At 33.7% G+C, this 19,910-nt stretch overlaps 1 protein-coding gene across 2 annotated transcripts in view; it reads right to left on the bottom strand.

Moving 5' to 3' along the window:
* Window positions 1–19,910, bottom strand: part of CHM (CHM Rab escort protein) — a 151,114-nt gene that overhangs the window by 125,180 nt on the left and 6,024 nt on the right. For both annotated transcript variants that reach the window (XM_064483002.1, XM_010983756.3), the window contains exon 2: window positions 5,326–5,392. In XM_064483002.1, the coding sequence (XP_064339072.1) occupies window positions 5,326–5,392 (67 nt within the window). The remainder of the gene's footprint in view (window positions 1–5,325; window positions 5,393–19,910) is intronic.

Below are 19,910 nucleotides of genomic sequence, written 5' to 3'. Positions count from 1 at the left end.
AAAGTAAACTACATAAGGATATCACAGTTCTAAATCTACATACCTTTATGAATATAAACTCAGAATACATAAAGCAAAAATTAATAGAATTATAAAGAAAAACAAGAATGCCACAATCAGTAAAGTAGATTTTTACTAAACACCTCCACAATTAATAGATCAATAACAGAAAATCTGAACCAACAAAATTAAGAAGCTTGATCTAATGAACAGATGGAACTCCATATCTAACAACTGGTAAAAACATTATTTTTAAGTCACAGAGTTATATAGTTCCAAGTCATAAAGCAATTCTCAAAAATACTAAAGAATTTATATCATGCAGAACTAATTATTTGATAATAATGTAATTAGATTAGAAATCAATTACCAAAAAAAGATAGTTAAAAATATATTTGGTTTGAATGTAAGAATTCTCAAAACTCAACAGGAAAACAAACAATCCAATTAGAAAATAATGTAAAGTCATGAAGACATTTTATCAAAGAGGATGTACACATAGCAAATAAACACACGAAATATGTCCAACATCATTAAACATTAGGGAAGTGTGAATTAAAACTACAATGAGATATTACTACACATCAATCAGAACTGCACCCCCTCCTTGCAAAACAGAGTTCACAACACCAAGTGCTGACAAAAATGCAGAGAAACAGGATCACCCGTACATCACTAGTGTGAACATAAAACAGTATAGGCACTCCAGAAAATAGTTTGGATTTCTTAAAAAACCAAACCTGCCATTACCATATGATCCAGCAATTGCGGTCCTAAGTATTCATCCCTGAGAAATAAAAATTTATGTTCATACACACAGAAACCTACAGATGAATGTTAACCCAGCAATTTTATTTGTAATAGCCAAAAACTGAAATCAGTCCAAATTCCCTTCAACAGGTAAATGGTTAAACAATGATACACACACAGTATAGAACACCACTCAATAATAAAAAGGAACAAACTGTCGATACAAGCAATAACCTTTATGAATCTCCAAGGGAATTATGTTGTGTGAAAAAAGCCAAAGCCAAAAAGGTGTACAGTTCCATTCTCAAAGTGATGAAATTATAGAGCTGGGGTTAGAAATAAGGGAGGCAGAGGAGGGAAGTGGGTATGGATATAAAAAGGCAACACAAGGGCTCCTTGATGTTAGAACTGCCCAGTATCTTGTAACTTTCTACTCTGAATGGATTACACACATGATAAAAATATACACATTTTTCTGCAATGTCCTTCTCTAGAGAGCATATTGCAGGACATATAAAAGGTAACAGTAACTATTTCCAGGAGGCAAGACTGGGGGTAGAAAAGGAAGGTGGGTTGCAGGCAGGAAGAATGAAGAGGCACACTAGAATTTTTTTACTTTCTCATTTGCAAGTTTTGTCACTAGTGTTCAAAATTATAAATTCAGTAAGATAGTGAAATAAAAAATACATCTTGATATCTAAAAACATACCTCTAAATAACCAATGGATCAAAGAAGAAGTTATAATACTTAAAACTTACAGAAGACAGCTAATGCGACCCTAAGAGGAATTAGAATTATATATGATATTAAACAAAAAGGAAGGCTTAAATATAAAGAACTAAGAATTCAATTCGAGACATCAGAAAAAGAACAAGAGTGATTCCAAGCCAAAGAAAGTAACGGAAGGAAATAATAAAGATAAACACAGATGTTAACTAGATAGAAAACAAAGATACCACAGAAAGATACAACAAAGCAAAAGCTGGTTCTTTGAAAAGACTAGGAAAATAGACAAATCTTTACCAAGACAGACCAATGAGAAAGAAACAGAAAAAAAGGCACAAATAATATTAAGAATTAAGATCGAATGCATAATTACAGCCATGGCAGAGTAGAGGGCGCAAAGGAAAGATGCACGTGTGATGCAATTACAAAAGAGAAAGAGGCCAAATACTGGGCGCCATAGTGAAAAACAGACCAATTTGGAGGATTTGGGAGTAGCTCAATGATAAATCATGGTGGAATGAACTGGAAGGGTGGAGATGGAGAAAACTGGTTAGTTTTGGGTTATGTTTTGTAAGTAGAGATGACAGAATATGTTTAAGGATTTAATATGGGTTTGGGGGAAGACATAAAGATGATAAAGATAATTATTACGATAAAAAGCAATACTCCCTACCTTAGCATACAGGCCTTCACCATATGGCTCCAGTCTAATTGTAGTTTAAACTTTCATTAAGCCAACTCACTTAGCCAACCCTTCAGTCATACTAAATTTCTCACCATTCACCTAGCATGTCATCTGTTTGGAATGTTTTAACTCCTCATTAAACTCTCATTCATCTTTCAAGGCTCAGCTCAAAGGTGATCTCTATGACACTCTGCACAAATCTCCAGGCATGATTGGTCACTACTTTATCTGGCTTTGCTTGTTTGTATCTAGTAGTAACAGCAGCAGCAGTATTGTTAGAGTAATAAAAGTTAACATTTACTGAGGGCTTACTATGTTTCAGGCACTGTTATAAATCTATCACATAGATTATTCAATCCTATAAACAATCTTATAAATTAAGTACTATTATCATGCAATTTATATCAAGAAACTGAGGTGTAGAAGGCTAACTAACTTGTCAAAGATTACACACCTCCTAAGTGAAGAAAATCAGGATTCGAACCCAGGCATTCTGGCTTTAAAGCCCATACACAAATTCCCAGTGGAGCCTAAGCATGGCAAGTTGGTTGGAATGTAAAACGTACAGCTGCTATGGAAAATAATATGGCAGTCCCCCCTCACCAAATTAAAAATAGAATTACTATATGAGCTAGAAATCCCAATTCTGGGTATATATCCAAAAGAAATGAAAGCAGGTTCTTGAAGATATATTTGCACATCCATGTTCACAGCAGCATTATTCACTATAGTCAAGAGTTAGAAGCAAGCCAAATGTGTATCAAGAGATGAATGGAGGGGAGGAGGGTACAGCTCAATGGTAGAATGCATTCCTAGCATGCATGAGGTCCTGGGTTCAATCCCCAGTACCCCCATCAATCAATCAATCAATCAATCAAATTCTGCCCCCCCCAAAAAAAAAGAGACAGAGATGAATGGACATGGTATATACATACAATAGAATATTTTTCAGTCCTAAAAAGGAAGGAAATTCTGACACACGATACAAATGGATAAGCCTTGAAGACATCATACTGACTGAAGTAAGCCAGTCACAAAGACAAATAATGTATGATTCCAATTATATGAGGTACCCAGAGAAGTAAAATTCATGGAGACAGAAAGCAGAAGAGTGGTTGCCAGGGGCTGCCGGGAGGAGGAATGGGGAGTTATTTTATTGTTTTATGGGTACAGAGTTTCCATTTTGTAATATTAAAAAAGTTCTGGAGACCTGCTACACAACACTATGAACATACTTAACACTACTGAACTGTATATGCTTAGAAATAGTTACAATGGCAAATTTTATATTATGTTGTTTTTTACCACAATTTAAAAGTTATCTTTTTAAAAAAGCATGGAAGGTATGTCTATGGAACAGAGATATATGATACTACTGTAGGTGTAAAGCAGAAATGAAAGGGCGAGGGAAGACTGAGTCTAGGAAGAACCATAAATGCTAAAATGAATAAAAATCTGAAAATATTTAAACCTGGCCTAGAGCAGGAAAACATCCTTTAAATCAATACCCAGCTGTATCTAAACTCTCAACAGCTACCAAGCCTGAGGATCTAAAACAGAAGACAAAAGTTTCACCACTTTGAAACAGTATTTATCAAGGTATAAGTTCTTAAGGCAACCACATTATCCAGCCTTTGTAATCCACTCACTGTTAACTGAAATTAGATTTAGCTTCTTATATTCCTAATCAAAATTTATTTTGGAATATCAGTAAACCCTACGTGATTTATAAATGTTCTTCATTGTGGAAAGATTTCAGGTTTTAGAATAAGAAAACACAAAACTAATTCCAATTTAACATTAGACACACACTAGCTAGGTAAAGTTAGAAAAATGAATTAACCTCTCTATGCCTCGCATCCCCCATTTGTTAAATTGGTATAACCTAACTCACTTGGCTGTAATAGCAATTAAATTATATAACATGTATAAAGAAACTGATATGGGAAGTAGTTTACAGTGTCAGGCACAACAAATAACTTGGGAAAATTAAGACTGTATTTTCAATTTTAGGTTAAGTAACATTATCAGAAATCAATTAGAATTTATATATTTATTAAGCCTTTTAAAGCACACCGAAAGCTAGCACCTCAGCTTTAAAGGGGACAGATTTTTCAGCACGTGATTTCCATATGTTAAAAAGACTGAATTCAGACATTAACACGCATACAATAGTTACACACACAATAGTGAAAGAGAATTCCAAGGGCAGGGCTCAAACAAGCAGAAACTAATTTAATTTAGAAATTTCATTCAATAACTTAGGAGTTAATGTGCTTCCAAAATAAATTTAGAAAGGGTTAAATGTAAATGAACTAATACCACTTTTTGGATTCTCCATATTTATACTGGGATAATATACGAGAAGGCACTATAAACTGTAACAAATCTAGTTATCTTTGTATTCTGGAGTTTTTAAAAACATTGCAGCTAATACATTTCTGCAGAAAATACAAAGTCATCTCTTCTTTCTTTTCTAATTCTATATAATGAACAATTAAAGTGCCAAAATGCAATGGTCAAGAGCACTAAACAGACAAGTGGAAAGTTAGGGGTTTGTTTCAGGAGGACGCAGTAATGGGAAGATTTATGCTTTACCTGAAACTTGAATTTTCCACTGACTTCCTTGATTTAAAAAAATCATCACATTTTAAGGGAAAAGCAAAATTCTAGGTATTTCTCACAGCTAATATTTTTCTAATAGTTTAAATTTTGTTAAAATAGTCAAAATTTCTTAAATTTTAAGAAAACCACATATTCTGAAGCTATTAGCAGATTTTTTTCAACAATCAAATGTGAAGCCTAAAATACAACAGCATATACAGGTTACATACACCCACACATGTATATAGTTAAAAGGACAGGTGTGAGATTTCCAAGCCTCTTTGAGAATTATTTATCATCGAAAAACCTAAATCACTCATTTGAAAAATAAAGTTATGGTACATTTGGTTCATTCTCAAAGGAAACAGATCACTATTTCATATAGTATAATAGCAAAATCTGTACATTACATATTTCACAAATTTTTGGTGAAAATAAATTCCAATAATTTGTCTAACTTAAAAAGACATATGTATGTACACACGTGTGTGTATATTTAAATTTTAATTTTGTATAGAGATACTTAGGAAGTATTCAGTGCTACCATTGATAAACTTACGAATCCACATGCAGAACCCTCTGGCCACTTCTTGAACATGCAGCCGCAATGATGGATTCAGGCAAACCTATAAAAACACACACCTATATCATTTAGAATGTAGAAATATATATGTATATATATATATATATAAACACAAAAATGTTCAATTCATGTCCTCACTGTATAAAAGTTTCACAAAAGAGGCTCATTCTTGTATTCAAAATGATAAAGTTTATATTATCACACTGTTGAATGATGGTTCTTAAACATAAACTAGTAATACTGAAAATTTGTTTTATGTGGAACAGAGAGTTTTTAAAAAGCAAGTACTTAAATTCTATTTATCTGCCAACCATCATAAATGAGCAACTGTCAAAATATTGTTCATATAGCACTTCATTTATTTATTTTGGAACTACGTTCGCCCACTAGCTCATCTGAGTCTCCCAAATGCACCGAGAAAGAAGGATCTCCATACACATTTTAGAGGTGAAGAAGAAATGGGGATGCAAGTAGGTTAACCTGTTGCTCAATGCTTTAAAAAAAAAAAAGTTCTAGAGGTGAAATTTGAACGCAAATCTAACTCCAAAGCCACAGTGCCTCTTAGGGTAAATAGCATACAATTTTCAGTTTAAGCAATAAGTTAGCTAATATAAAAAGAGGCTATTTACATGATATATTATTTTACTTCTGGTTGATACAGCAGTTTGAAAAAAACTGTTCACTATTTTGGAATCAAATTAAGCCACGCTATAAAGTTTGTTATCATAAAAGGAAATACATATTACTACTACCAGTATCAAAAATAAAATTACCAAAGATAATGATTTTATGCTTTAAAAAATCAGGTGCTCAGCTACATCAGCTAGTTAACACCCTATGTTGTAAATTCAAAAATTTTCCATAACTTTTTACCATAAGAGCTACTATCATTTCAACAGAGGCTATTAAATCTTTTATATCAATCAGACAAACAAAGCATGTTTTGAAAGTTTAGTGTAATTCTATAGTGCTGCTACTGACTCTTTCACTACAATGAAATACCTCGATCCTCCTGGATTTTTACCTACTGGAAAAGAAATAGCATTCTTTTGGCAAGGGTTTAAACTACACATGAAGCATCAAGGATTTCAAGAAAAGAGAATGGTTATCTTCTTTACATAAAAAGCAATATGCATATGGAAGCAATGGACATAGCCAATCTCTAACTAAAAACCACATTAAACAAAAGTTCCAGCTACACTCATGGAAGAACTAGAGTTTTCCAGCGATGAGCACTTTGTGGGTATAAAATGTTTAGTTCCAAAAAGAGGTTCTGACCAAATGTGCTGGATACAGCCATTAAATATCAATTATTGGAAATAAGCCATCATAAAGTTTCAACTTTAACTCTGGGTATAATTCAAAGGAGAAAATGTGAGTTTGTGGTATAGAAAGAAATAGGAAGAAGAAAGGAAAGTTTCAAATAGTTAAGCATACTTAGTGCTTCAAATGGTTAAAACTGTATTGTTCTAATGTCTTTTATCTTAAGACTATCTGAGCTTTTTATGCCTAAAAAAATAACTTTTTGTATTCATGAAATGCAGTCACTGTGGTACTCTAGAGGCTTAGGTAAAAAGGACAATACCACCAAACATTAGTATAGGGCTTCATGATTCACAATGTAGTTTCATTTACATTCTTTTATTCCTCATTGCAGTTCTGGGAGGCAGGCAGTATTACCCATGTGAAAAAAAAATGGGATGAGAAAGGTTAAATAACTTGCCAAAGATGAAGCGATTCAGTAATTTGGCATCATAAACTCAAATTACCAAGGTAAATTCACTCTCTCCTACTTGGACATGAGTCTGAGAATGAGGATTTAAGGGCAGGACAGCAACGTAATAAAAGGGGCATGGTCCCAGTCAGACAGAACTAGGCTTGAATCTCAGTTTTGCTGCTTAACTAGCTACGCGACTTCAGGCAAGTCATTTGACTTCTCTTAGCCTTTGTTTCTTCATCCGTCAATGGGACTACCACCACCTACTTCATAAGACTGTTCAGTTGTTAGCAGAGGGTACTTGCTCCATAAAGAATATCCTTTATTTTCTTTGGAAAAATATTTTACAAGCACTATTTTTTCATCTAAATACTACTCCAAACATACACCCATTTTTACCAGATGCCAACTCCAATGGCAGACAATAATAAAACTGCTCTCCACTATTTGGTGCAAATTAGCTGTTACTCTGAATAGGTAAAAAGGCATGTGGTTATTTCCATGGCTGCGATTAACAGTCAGAAGTCACGTCTTTGCCAACAAAGCAAAGCCAAGGATGGATTTCAATAGTGAACACGATTTGAGTCCAAATTACGTAAAACCAAAATGACTCTCATTTGTGTTTTCCCTTAATACTTCCATCTAGACACCCTCACAAGTTTGTGAAACTGACAGGCTATTCCTATGTTAAATGGCAAGGACCTATTATCTTCATGCTTAGAAAGGTTAAAACAACAGACTAGTAATACAGTTAGTAATGTCTTCCTGATCAGGATTTCATATTTCTTCACACCCAATCAATACACTGAGTTCCTTGAACAGGGGAGGCACACAGCAGATTCTCTTATAAAGATTTGTTTAAGGGAAGAAAAGGAAAAAGAGATATGGGGAAAGGGAAAAAGGAGATAGAGATAGAGCAGGCTGTGATAGGAGTGAGATTAAAAAAAAGATAAAGGCAATGCCTAGCCTAAAAGAGCTCTAAAGGACAAGAATTTAAAGGGATGAAGATAATAAACGTAATTAAAACTGTTAGAGGAACACAAAGGAAAGAAGCATTGCCTCTGTAGAGGGGAGTCATGGAAGGCTCTAAAAAGCAGGGGACACCAGCTGGGTCTTTCAGATCTGTAACAACACAATTGAAAATTGCAGAAGGAAAAAGGAAAGCGGAAGGGGAATATTCTTGACAAAGGGAGAAGAAACAGAGTACCAAAAGGTGATGCCCAAAGAGTGGCTGGAGCCAAACGGTGGAGTCTGAACTTGAACCTGAAAGCAGCAGGGAGTCTTCAAAAGATTTTAGCCGTAAGAGTAACATGGTTAAATCAGTGTTTCAGAAAAATAACCCTAGTCACAGCATGAAGGATGAACTTGTATTAAAATTGGAGTTCTTGTTTAGGAAAAGTTAACATACTTAAATTTTTTGGTCTTATTTATAAATTAGCAAAATAAGTAAAATAACGACTTACTTTGTTCAAATTAATATTTATAAGCTCAGTTTTACTAGCTTTTAAACCCTTGACTCATTTCAAAATAAAGCCTTTTTTTTTTAAAAACACTTGGCACCATAAAAAGTGAACTACTTCTGAATCGTTACTCAAATTCACACAACACCCTTGTGAGGCATTTATATGAAACATACATAGGCTTACAATGAATTATACAGTCTCTCCCACAAGGGAAAGCCAGACATGATAACAGGTAACCTAGGTCAGGGTCAAATCACACAGCATTACACTGGAAACACACTATAAAAAAAAATCTGAGTACAAATATACAAGTACAATGTTTTCAACTATAAAATGGGGCTAATAGTACACTGCATAGGGGTAGAGGGAGGAATGGGTTAAAGATGATATAAAACACCTTACATGGTGTCTCCTAGAATAAACACTGGTCCTCTCTCGTCTCTTCCTACCCCTTCAATAACATATCTGAAGTCATATTTAAGTTATCCTCAAAGATCTAACAACTTAAAATATATTTTTAAAAAGAAGTCCAATAGCCTTTTCTGTATGTACACAGACTTTTTCCTTATGTACATTACAGAAGTTCATCGAACAGTATCACTTAAACATTTCACATTATTAGACATGATTACTAAATTAGTGAGGCTGTATCAAATAATTCTGCCAAAGGATTATAGGAAAAATGTCTAATTCTGATGCAAGACCAACAACTTTTCCTGGCAAGTCCTTTTTAATCAAACACAGGTAAAGATTAGGTATTACAATAACATTTCATAAAGCTTGTAACGGAGGAAATTGAGGTTTGTTACATCAAGTCCTTCTCAGTTGAGATTCTGTTATAAAGCTGGCAGCTAGAAAAAATATATTAGAAGCTTATGGAATGTTATATGATCATATAACAAACACTTACAGTCTCAGCTTTCTATAATTTTCTAAAACCTGTCTAGATAAAATAGACATGTTTCACTATCAAATGGAGCTAAGCTAAAATCAGGACCAAAAAGGTATTAAATTAGTATTTTCAAGACTCTTATCTAAAATATTTTATAGGAATGAAACCATTACTTATTCATTTTTCAAAATCCCCTTTTAATCCAAATCCTTGATGCAGAACCTAGTCATTTACAACTATAACATTCAGGTTAGTTCTCTATGATCTATTCTTAAAATTGTATTAGTATCTGGAATTGATTTTTCCTAACACTATACTTACATAAGATAAACATAAAATAAAGTACTTACACCACTCCCAGCATATCGAACAATAAATAATAGATTCCCCTGACAGGACTTTGATGACCTGGCAAAGCCCGAGTGCTTTCGGCCCAAATCATATGAAACCATAAATCACTCTTTATTTTATAGAACATTTCAAAATGGATTCCTGCTTTCTACCTTGAAAGTCATTTCATGTGTTATTTATAACTCGTGAAGACCAGAATGGAAAGAAAATTACATAGAACTTGAAAATTTACTGTGACTGTTTTTTATAAAGAATAACTTCTTTTTTTAGGAAAAAAGTAGAATTACTGGCAAGGAAAAACTGGTGAGTACAACCCGCTTTTAGAGAGCCACATCCTTTACTACTGAAACAACCCTATGTACAGACCTTCTGAACTATCGCAAACCAAGCATAAACAACAATCAGGTACAGAACTGACTAGACTGAGCAATGCAAAAGTAAAACTACCCACTTAACTCCTGTCACAGCCACTCCAAAAGAATGACATCACAAAATTAGGCAGAAATTAAATTTCAACCCAGGTTCAAGCAGTTTTGTACACTCTTATTAAATTCTAAATTTAAAAGTTTGTATTTTATATTTACTTTTCAGTGGTTACCTTAAAAAAAAAAAACCGCCAGTAATGTAGCCTATGAAAATTTCAAGGTGTATAGATAAAAATCTTGTTTTTTAATCTGCAATTCACTTTGACCCACACAAAATATCAGACATATTAGTAAATGTAGTAATTTAATATCTATGGAATATCAAACATATTAGTAAAAATGTAATAATTTAATATCTATAGATTTCTTCCTCATTGGAGAAAATAGTGTTATTAGTATCTATGTAATTTTTAGAACTCTAGATAAATATGCTATCCATTAAAATATTAACTCGCAAAACTTATGTTAATTTTTAAAACTTCAGTCTAGTGTGAACTTTTTGGAGTGTCCAATAAGAACAGTTTCAACATTAGGAAAACTGGATTTTTGTTTTCAGGTTTATACTAAATAGCTGAAAAGTCACTTAACCTCTCAGGAATTCAGCTTCCTTATAGATGTTCTCATAGATAGTATGAAGAGCTTAAAATAAGTGACCCATGAGGTTTGTTGCAAGTTCTCAAAGGTGAATGTTAGTGGTAAATCAACAACCTGCCTCTGTTCTTGGGCAAATGACTTGAACTTAAAAATAAAAAGCGGGAAAAAATAAAAATAAAAACAGGATTCTGGGAAGATGGCATTAGCAGCAAAGTTGTTGAATCTCCCCCAAGATCCCCATAAAAACAAGACAGTGCAACTAAAATACCAAAACCAAACACCCAGGGACAACACCTACAACAAAGCTAGGTGACAAAATATGATGAACTCCAAAATACAAGTGGGTCATTACACGCCTTCGATTAGTTAGAAGACCCACATGGTATCAGAAAGTGTGGAAGAGGAAATGAAGGAAAGGCAAAGAAATTTGTGACAGTGCTGAGAGTCAGAGAACCCTAAAATTGCTCTCAGGCGTTCACCAGAAGCTTGGAAAGCCTGAGAACAGGAGTAGAAACTGGGAGGGACTTGGCAGGATGGGAGTGCTGAGGGAGTGGGCCCTATGAAATTAGGAAACCAATAAACAAATTGTCCTTCTGGATAAAGCCCTGCACTGAGGAGTAACTGTCAGGAATCTAATCCAAATTCAGCAGAACAGGGAAAACAGGGGCAAAGGAAAGAGAAGGTCCCTACAGCACTGGGGGAGGGGAACACAGCTATCAGAGCTCAGATCTCAGGCTGTATTTTTGATTCCTTAGTGAAAACAGAAGAGATTTAGAGCAGTGAAGTTAGAAAAGCTATCCTGATCTACATTCCCTATTAAAAACACACGGAAGAGGGGAGGATGTACATAGCTCAGTCGTAGAGCGCATGCTTAGCGTGCACGAGGTCCCAGGTTGATCCCCAGCACCTCTGTTAAATAAATAAATAAATAACTCCCCCACCCCCAAAAATATACACGGAAAACTTTCATCACTTAAAAATGAGCAACACAAAAGATCTTGGTTTAATCCCATTCAATGTACAATAAAATAGAGAGAGGGAGAGAAAGAGAGAGAACAGAAGTGAAATAACATCCCAACAGACAGTAAAGCATCCGAGGAAGACATGCTTGCAAATTAGATGAAAACTATAACCTAACTACGGTAATACAAGCTAAAAGAAATGAATAAAATGATAAGACGCTCTGAAAGATCAGAATGAGAAAAATTCAAAAGTGGGGTGATTAGATACTAGGAACACGTGAAAAGGAAGTGAAATGACTCAAGAAGAAATTAAAGAAAAATTACAGCAGAAATGAAAATTTAACTAAAAGGAGTACCAGAGCAAAGAAATATAATGGATAAATGCCTTAACCTTAGGAAAAACTGAAAATGCAAACAAGGGCCTGAAGGTAGTAGGGTCGTTATGTTTTAAAAGGAGAGTCCTTATCGGTTAGATACATGTTGAAATATTTACGAACAGAATGATATGGCATATGGGATTTGTATAAAAATAATCTGGGTTTGGATGGTGAAATGAGAAGGGGCAGAGTACAGAGAAAAGGAGAGAGGCCATAAATTAATAACTGCTGAAACTTGGAGACTGGTCCATAGGGAGTTATTGTATTTTCTCCACTTTTTCATGTTTGAAATAGTCCACAATAAAAAGTTTAAGAAATAAAATTTAATACCAAATTTTAGAGAGCTAACCAAAGGCTAGGCCTATCAAATAAAATAGTCCCTTGGAAAGCAGAGATTATTTTGTTTTTTATCTAAACCGAGAAAACCATGTCAACTCGAATCTCTTAATGAAAGTTTTATTAAGTAATGTAAATATTTGCCAAAGACCTATTCCCTGCCAGGAAATAAAATAAGCAGATTCCACTACAATTAATTTTTGCTTAATTTTCTTAATACTAATATTTTTGTTGTATCAATTTAAGTGACCAAAATGATCTTTGCACAGCAAAGGATATCCCAGCTGAGCACTCTTCAAACTTAACAATACTTAACTTGTGCTAAGAAAAATAAAGTTTCTTTAACAATATTTAACTTGTAATGAGGAAAATAAAGTTTCTTTGTTCAGAACATATTTTACTTACGTGCCACAGAAGAAAAATGACCTTTACTGTATTACTTATAAAGCTGTGAGACTAAAATAGATGATGAGAGACTGTGCTCGTTCCAAGAACGTTACAAAATCACACAACAAATAACCTTCCTCCCTTATATGAAATCCTACCATGAAATCCATTTTTTTTAAAGTAGAGGAAAAAAACTTACGAACCTTATAAACTCAAGTTTAAAAGGCCTATGAATTTGTTATTTTTAACTATAGAACATTCTTTAAGGTAAAATACTTCAAATTAGTTTTAAATGCACGGAAAAAAAGAATGTGAAGATGAATAGATGTTTATTCATGTATTACTGAAAAACTGTGCTCTACACCAGAAATTGACACAACATTGTAAACTGACTATAACTCAATTTAAAAAATTAAGTTTTAAATGTAGTCTCATTACGTAGTTAAGAGAAAATCTGCTACATTATCACTGAGAGAGCACTGAGGATAATTATTTTACCCTGCTCATTAAAAAGCTGAACAGTGATTACATTGAGCTTATTAAAATAAAAGATAAAATTTTATCTAATGAAAATTGTAATTTTACTGCATTAAGAATTTCTTAAAACACTCTAACAGGAAGGATAAACCAAAATCAGTGTAAAAGATTCATGAATCACCTGTCAGTGACTTTGCACTTGAAAATGCATATTAAAAATACCTGAAAAGCAGCATGACAGTTACTTTTCTTTTTCATTTCCTCTCTTACATTGTAAATATGACACAATTCTAAAGAAAATATTTCTGTCACCCATAATCTGACCCCTAACAGAGTTTTTTCATTTTTCCTTTATTTTCCAGTCTTTGTCCACATGTACACACAAGGCAGAAGAGGATAGGGAAACTGAAAACAGAGGGGTTAAGTACTTTGCCCAAAGTCATATACCCAGTAAATGGCAAAGTTACCATTGGAACCTATGTACTGGCTCCAGAGTCTGTGCTCTTAAGTACTATACTGCTTCAGGACATCCAAATCCCTTTGTACATCCCACTCAGCAACCTTAGAATTAATTCAGTTTCCCAAATGACTCAAATCATGGAAACAGGTACTTTAATTGCCAGACACCAATAACACTAGAAAGGTATATTCCCTTCTGTAAATTAAGAAACTGGCATTCAGTGACAGCTATTAAATGTCGAAGGAATCAAAGAACTAGAACAAAACATCATTTTGGAATTCCTAATAAAAATACTTATTTATATAAAGATTCCCTGTTGATGTTAAAACAATGCTGTGAACAGTTAGTATCAAGTTGAATGTTTCCAGAGTGCCAAATTAGCAACATACAGATTATTTTCAATACATGGAGGAAAAATACATCCATACAACAGAAGCATCAGATTGTCATCATCCTAATCCAAGGTCAATTGTAGCAACACTCATGGTGGATCAACCAGATATTTTGAGTTTTCTGGCATAATCCAACATGATAGCCATTGTCACCAAAGGTGTTCTGGCCAAAAATGTTTACCTTGAATCCACCAAGTCTTTCTATATAAATTCAGTTTACAGGAAAAACACAGTCGAGAGGAACAAGGTAATGGTACTACAAGGAAGAAAGCAGCCACATCGAAAAGGTAGAAAATTCAGTAGGATCGTTGGCCTAGTCTCTCTTCGACATCTCAGTCATCATTAAAGACAGACAAACAAAGCTAGAATAAAACAGACTTACAGGACATAACAACCAGATGCAATGCATATAATGAACTGAGGGAGGATATAGCACAGTGGTAGAGTGTGCTAAGCATGCACAAGGTCCTGGGTTCAATCCCCAGTACCTCCTCTAAAAACAAAGAAAGAAACCTAATTACCTCCCCCCCACCAAAATGAATTGGACACAAGTGTACGTTTCAGCTGTAAAAGGTATTTTGGGGTGGGGGAATGTGGAAAGTGAAATATGGTCTGTGTACAAGATAAAAAAAACTGTACTGGAATAAAAAGAAAGATGAGTATTATTGACTGAAAACGTTACAAAACAATATGTACTTATTTTGTTGTGAATGTGTATTTATGACATTATATATTTCCTGAGGGAGGCAGGGGCTTCAAAAGCTGAAGACCAAAGGGAAAATAAATACAACTATTTTGGTGACAATGCATAATCTACTGAAGTTGAAGATTTGCAAACCTAGACTACTATATAACAGCAGTGTGGGCGGGGGGGAGATGCAGCTTTAGGCATCTGTACAGATGACTCTCACAAGCATAAACTGATCAACGAAAGCAAGTCACAGAAAGAATACATACAGCAGAATCCCAAAAGTTAGACAAGGGTCAGAAACAAGTAAAACTAACAACATATGGTTTAGTGATATACACGTGTGATTAAAAAAGAAAACTAAAAAAGAAAAAACAAGGGAACAGCGGGGGTGGGTATAGCTCAGTCGTAGAGTGCATGTTTAGCATGCATGAGGTCATGGGTTCACTCCCCAGTACCTCCATTGGGGGGGAAAAAGTGGTAAAAAATTTAAAATAAAATTTTAAAAAAACAAACAAAAAAGCCCAAAGGGAACAATGAACACAAGTTTACCATAATGGTTACAGTTGTGGAAAAGAAAGGGGAGACGGATGGTGGTGCACACAGGGAGCTCCTAAGATTCTGGTACTGTTCTTTTTCTTTAGCTATGTCATACATACATGTCATTCACTTTGTTATTGTGCTAAATATGTATATATATATATGTTGTTCTAAATATATATATATATATATATATACATACACACACACGCACACACACATATATATATACACATACACACACATATATTTCATTTGCATGTACAATATTTTGCAATTAAAAAAAAAAAGCTATGGACCAAATCCCGGGCCATACTGTAAAACTGCCTACTCCAGTAGTCTGCCAGACTCCTTTGAGACATTGGGGCTCTTCAATATACAACATTTATATTATTTCCGAATTTTACTATGACAAGCAGTTTTAAAATAGATGTTGTCACCCTTGTAGTTTTTTACCTCTATTGAATGATTTTCTCAGAATAAATTCTCAGACCTGGACTGAGTCTACGGGAATGAACATATTTACAATTCGTAGTACAAACTGTCATATTACTTTGCCAAAGTGTTGTCCCAGTTTATAATACCATCAGCATTTCAACTGAATACAACTTCGTCAACAATTAGTGATTACTCTTTTAATTTAACTTTTTAAATTATTAGGTTATTTTTGCATTTGACTAGTCCTAAGAAAAAAATATTTTCCCAGCAGTTTGCTGACTATTTGTAACCTCTCTTGGCTGTTTACAGTCTCTGTCCAATTATCTATACAGAGCTTGATATTTTTTATATAAATCTGACAGTATTATTTGTATGTAATTAGTCCTTTGTTAAAAGCTGCAAGTAATCCTGCTCTGCCTTCTTTTTTTCTTTTAGTTTGTTATTTTTCAGAGTGGATGCTGTAATTTTTTATATAGTCAGATGCTATATATTTTTATATATTACGTTTTGTTTCTCGAGATTGCAAAAAGGGAAAGTTATCATTTCTCTATAGATTAAACGACCCAATCTACTCTCACTTTATAGTTCTACTTTAAAAGAGACTACACTCAGATTATCGGCAGCAAGTCCAAAAATTGATCATACAGTAAAAAAATAAATAAAGGAAGGAAGTATTTCAATTCAGTGGAGTAAGAACAGATCAGTGGTGTTAGAACAATCAGCTAATGATCTAGGAGGAAAAAAACCCTCATATTCAACAACAAAGTAAATTTCAGGTGAATTAAAATTTAAATGTAAAAACTAAAATATTAAAAAGAAACTAATGGGGGGAGGCTATAGCTCAGTGGTAGAGCACCTGCTTGGCATGCACAAGGTCCTGAGTTCAATCCAAAGTACCTCCATCAATAAATCAACAAATCAATAAATCTAATTACCTCCCCCCCAAAAAGAAAATAATTATAAATTTTAAAAAAGAAACTAAGAGTTAATATTTTCTTAATCTTGGAGGGGACAGCTTTCTATGCATCTCCAAAGGCAGTAACCATAAAAGGAAAAAAGCCTGACAGATTTCTCTAGATAAAAATTATAAATTTTCACACACACCATAAAAATAGAAGGCATATTTACAAAATACCTATGACAAAGAATTAAAGTTTTTTGTATATGAAGGATTATTACATATGGAAAAGAAAAAATGGCACAATAGGAACATGGGTAAAAGCAATTTACAAAAGAAATAATTGACCAAAATACCTATTAGTCAATCTCACTTATGATCTGAAAATGTAAATTCAAACAAGGAAATAACATTTTTTGGCTATGAAGTTGACAGTAATTAAGAATAAGACACTCATACCAATGTTGAAAGACTATGGGAAAATAAGCATTCTCATATTCCACTGGTGAGATTACAGGCTGGCAGACTTTTCTTAAGGCAATTCATCAGTACAGATCAGAATCAGAAGCACTATGGAACCACCCTCTAAAAATTCAATCTAACATTTATAGTTCTAGGTATTTATCCTATGGAAATAATTAAATATGTATAAAAGACTTAGGTACAATGTATTCATCACATTAGTTTATTTATAAAAGTGAAAAACTGAACATCTTAAATGTCCAACAAAAGTTGATAATTTAAATAAACGACAGGACATCTGTAGAAAGTAATACTTACTAAGCATCTACTTAAAATAACAGTTAATAAGATTTTTGAAATGATATAATCACTGAGATGAAAACCAGATTAGGGGTTACCAGGGTTTAGGGATATGAGAAGGAAGGAGGTGTCTGTGGCTATAAAGAGGTATCATGAGAGTTTTATGATGTAACTATTCTGTATCTGGATGTGACACCAATCTACACATGTGATAAAATTGCACAGAACTAAACACACACACACACACACACACACACACACAAAGTACCTGTAAAATTGGTGACATCTGAATCAGGTCATTGGCTGAGGCCAATCACCTGGTTATGCTACATGTACTTATGCAAGATGTTATTTACCATTGTGGAAAGCTGGGTAAAACACATACAGGATCTTCCTATATTATTTTTTACAACTGCATATGAGTCTACAATACCGCCAAATAAAAAGTTTAAAAAAAAGACACTGAGGAAGAATATTTGGTTGACATGGAATGATGTTCATGACATACCATGAAATGAAAAATAGCAGGTTTCAAAACAGCATCTACAGTAAGACACACTCTTATAAATATAGAATAGTATACACACATCTATACACACAAAATGAGAAAAGCTCTGTAAGTATATACATTAAAAAGTGTTAGTTATTATTATTATTTGTTAACGGCAGGGCCCTTGGAGGAAAAAAGATACTACCATATCTACTACATCAATTAAGATGTATGCATTTTAAGTGCTGACAATTGTAGAAACCAAAAGAAGAGTCAATCAAAAAAAAAAAAGCTTCATAAACAGGACAAGGACTCCCAAACTTGATTTTGAAAATTTAATTATTTGCAAGTGCAGAAAACTAAAAAAAAAAAAAAAAAAAAAAAAAAAAAAAAAAAGACATAAAATGGCACACCCAGCACATGCACAAATAGCCAAAGAGCCTATAGGTCATTTTTAACAATGATTTTATTTCTGTGGGAAATTATGTATCTTATAATCAATGAATAATTCCCAGGGAAAAAGACTATCACTTGAAATAATACTGTATTCTCTGATCCCATTTCTTGCCATTACTTTAGTGGCTGATTCTGTTTTTCCATTTTTAAGGGAGAGACACATCAAGGTCATTCAATTCACCTTCATTAAAAGGTCTGCAAGCTGCCACCGATGTCATGATGCCATCAATAATAAGGAGTTAACATCACAAGGGTTTGTTGGCATCAGGATTTTAAGGTCAACAATTGTTAACTCCCCAAAACGAAGCAACTGCCAACTGCTATGCCAGAACACACTAATCTAATCTTGACAGTATAAGGTATTTTTTCACTTGGAAGAATCCAACAAGCTCAATCTAAAAGCTAAGTTTCAGCCAGAGCAACTCCAGTCTTAACAGTTTGACCTAGGTCAAACTTTACGAAGACTTAGGTTCCACATTTGTAAAATGGAGATAACAGTCAGATCTAACACAGACAAGGTTGTGAGAATTGGATGAGATAATGCATTTTAAGGCCTTAGCACAGTACTCAGAATATAATAAATGCTAGAAAAACTTTCATCTATTTGTTTAACAGTGCGTTATAGATACTAAAACTAATTCTCTTAATTGACATTTATTTGGTTTAGATAGCTCGTGCCAAAGTAACATACAGAAAACTAAGGATTAGAACTCACAACTCAGCATCATCCTAATGCCTGATGTCTATATGTAAAGACTTATTTCTCTATACTTCAGCTCATGTAAACTTTTTCATGACAATTATTTTAAATGTATACAGAAAAGCAGTTTAACAAGTGTGCAAATTCCGATCACAGATACAGGATCCAAAACATTTCAAAGAAGTACAAAAATGACTAAAACTGCCATTAACTAACAGCCATCATAACTCAATATGAACACTGAGCTGGACAAAAAAAGATATGTATGAACACTACTCAGAAGAAAAAGCAGATGTTAGTACTTTTCTAAATGTGATATAAACTAAATCAGTCAAGCAGTATGACATTACCAACTTAAAACTCTTGGTAAAATACAATGAGATCAAACACTCATGCTAAGCACCACACTGTCAAAGCTGTCCCTGGTCTGGTCACCTGTCTGTTTTCAAACTATTTTTTAAAATAGTCTCATTATGATAACATGATAGCTCTCATAATCATGCTTTGAGAAATCAGTGTGTGATAAATTGTTGTCTCTTTTCACACTGCCCTTAATAAGATTATTAGAAAAGCAAAAAAGACAATCAATCTTTCAAAGTAGCCCTATTTTGTTGGTCACAACTAAGTATCTCCCAAATGTCTCCAATCGCTCTAGTGTATGTGTGTGTATATATATATATAGTAATATATATTAATATAAACAGGGAACTGAAGGTGATTTTTAGCCCATTTGACTTTTAAACCATTTCCACATAT

The sequence above is a fragment of the Camelus dromedarius genome, chromosome X (assembly GCF_036321535.1).
Source record: "Camelus dromedarius isolate mCamDro1 chromosome X, mCamDro1.pat, whole genome shotgun sequence".
NCBI classification, from domain to species: domain Eukaryota; kingdom Metazoa; phylum Chordata; class Mammalia; order Artiodactyla; family Camelidae; genus Camelus; species Camelus dromedarius.
The sequence above is the reverse complement of the archived record's forward strand: the minus strand, read 5'-3'. Positions and strand labels throughout refer to the sequence as shown.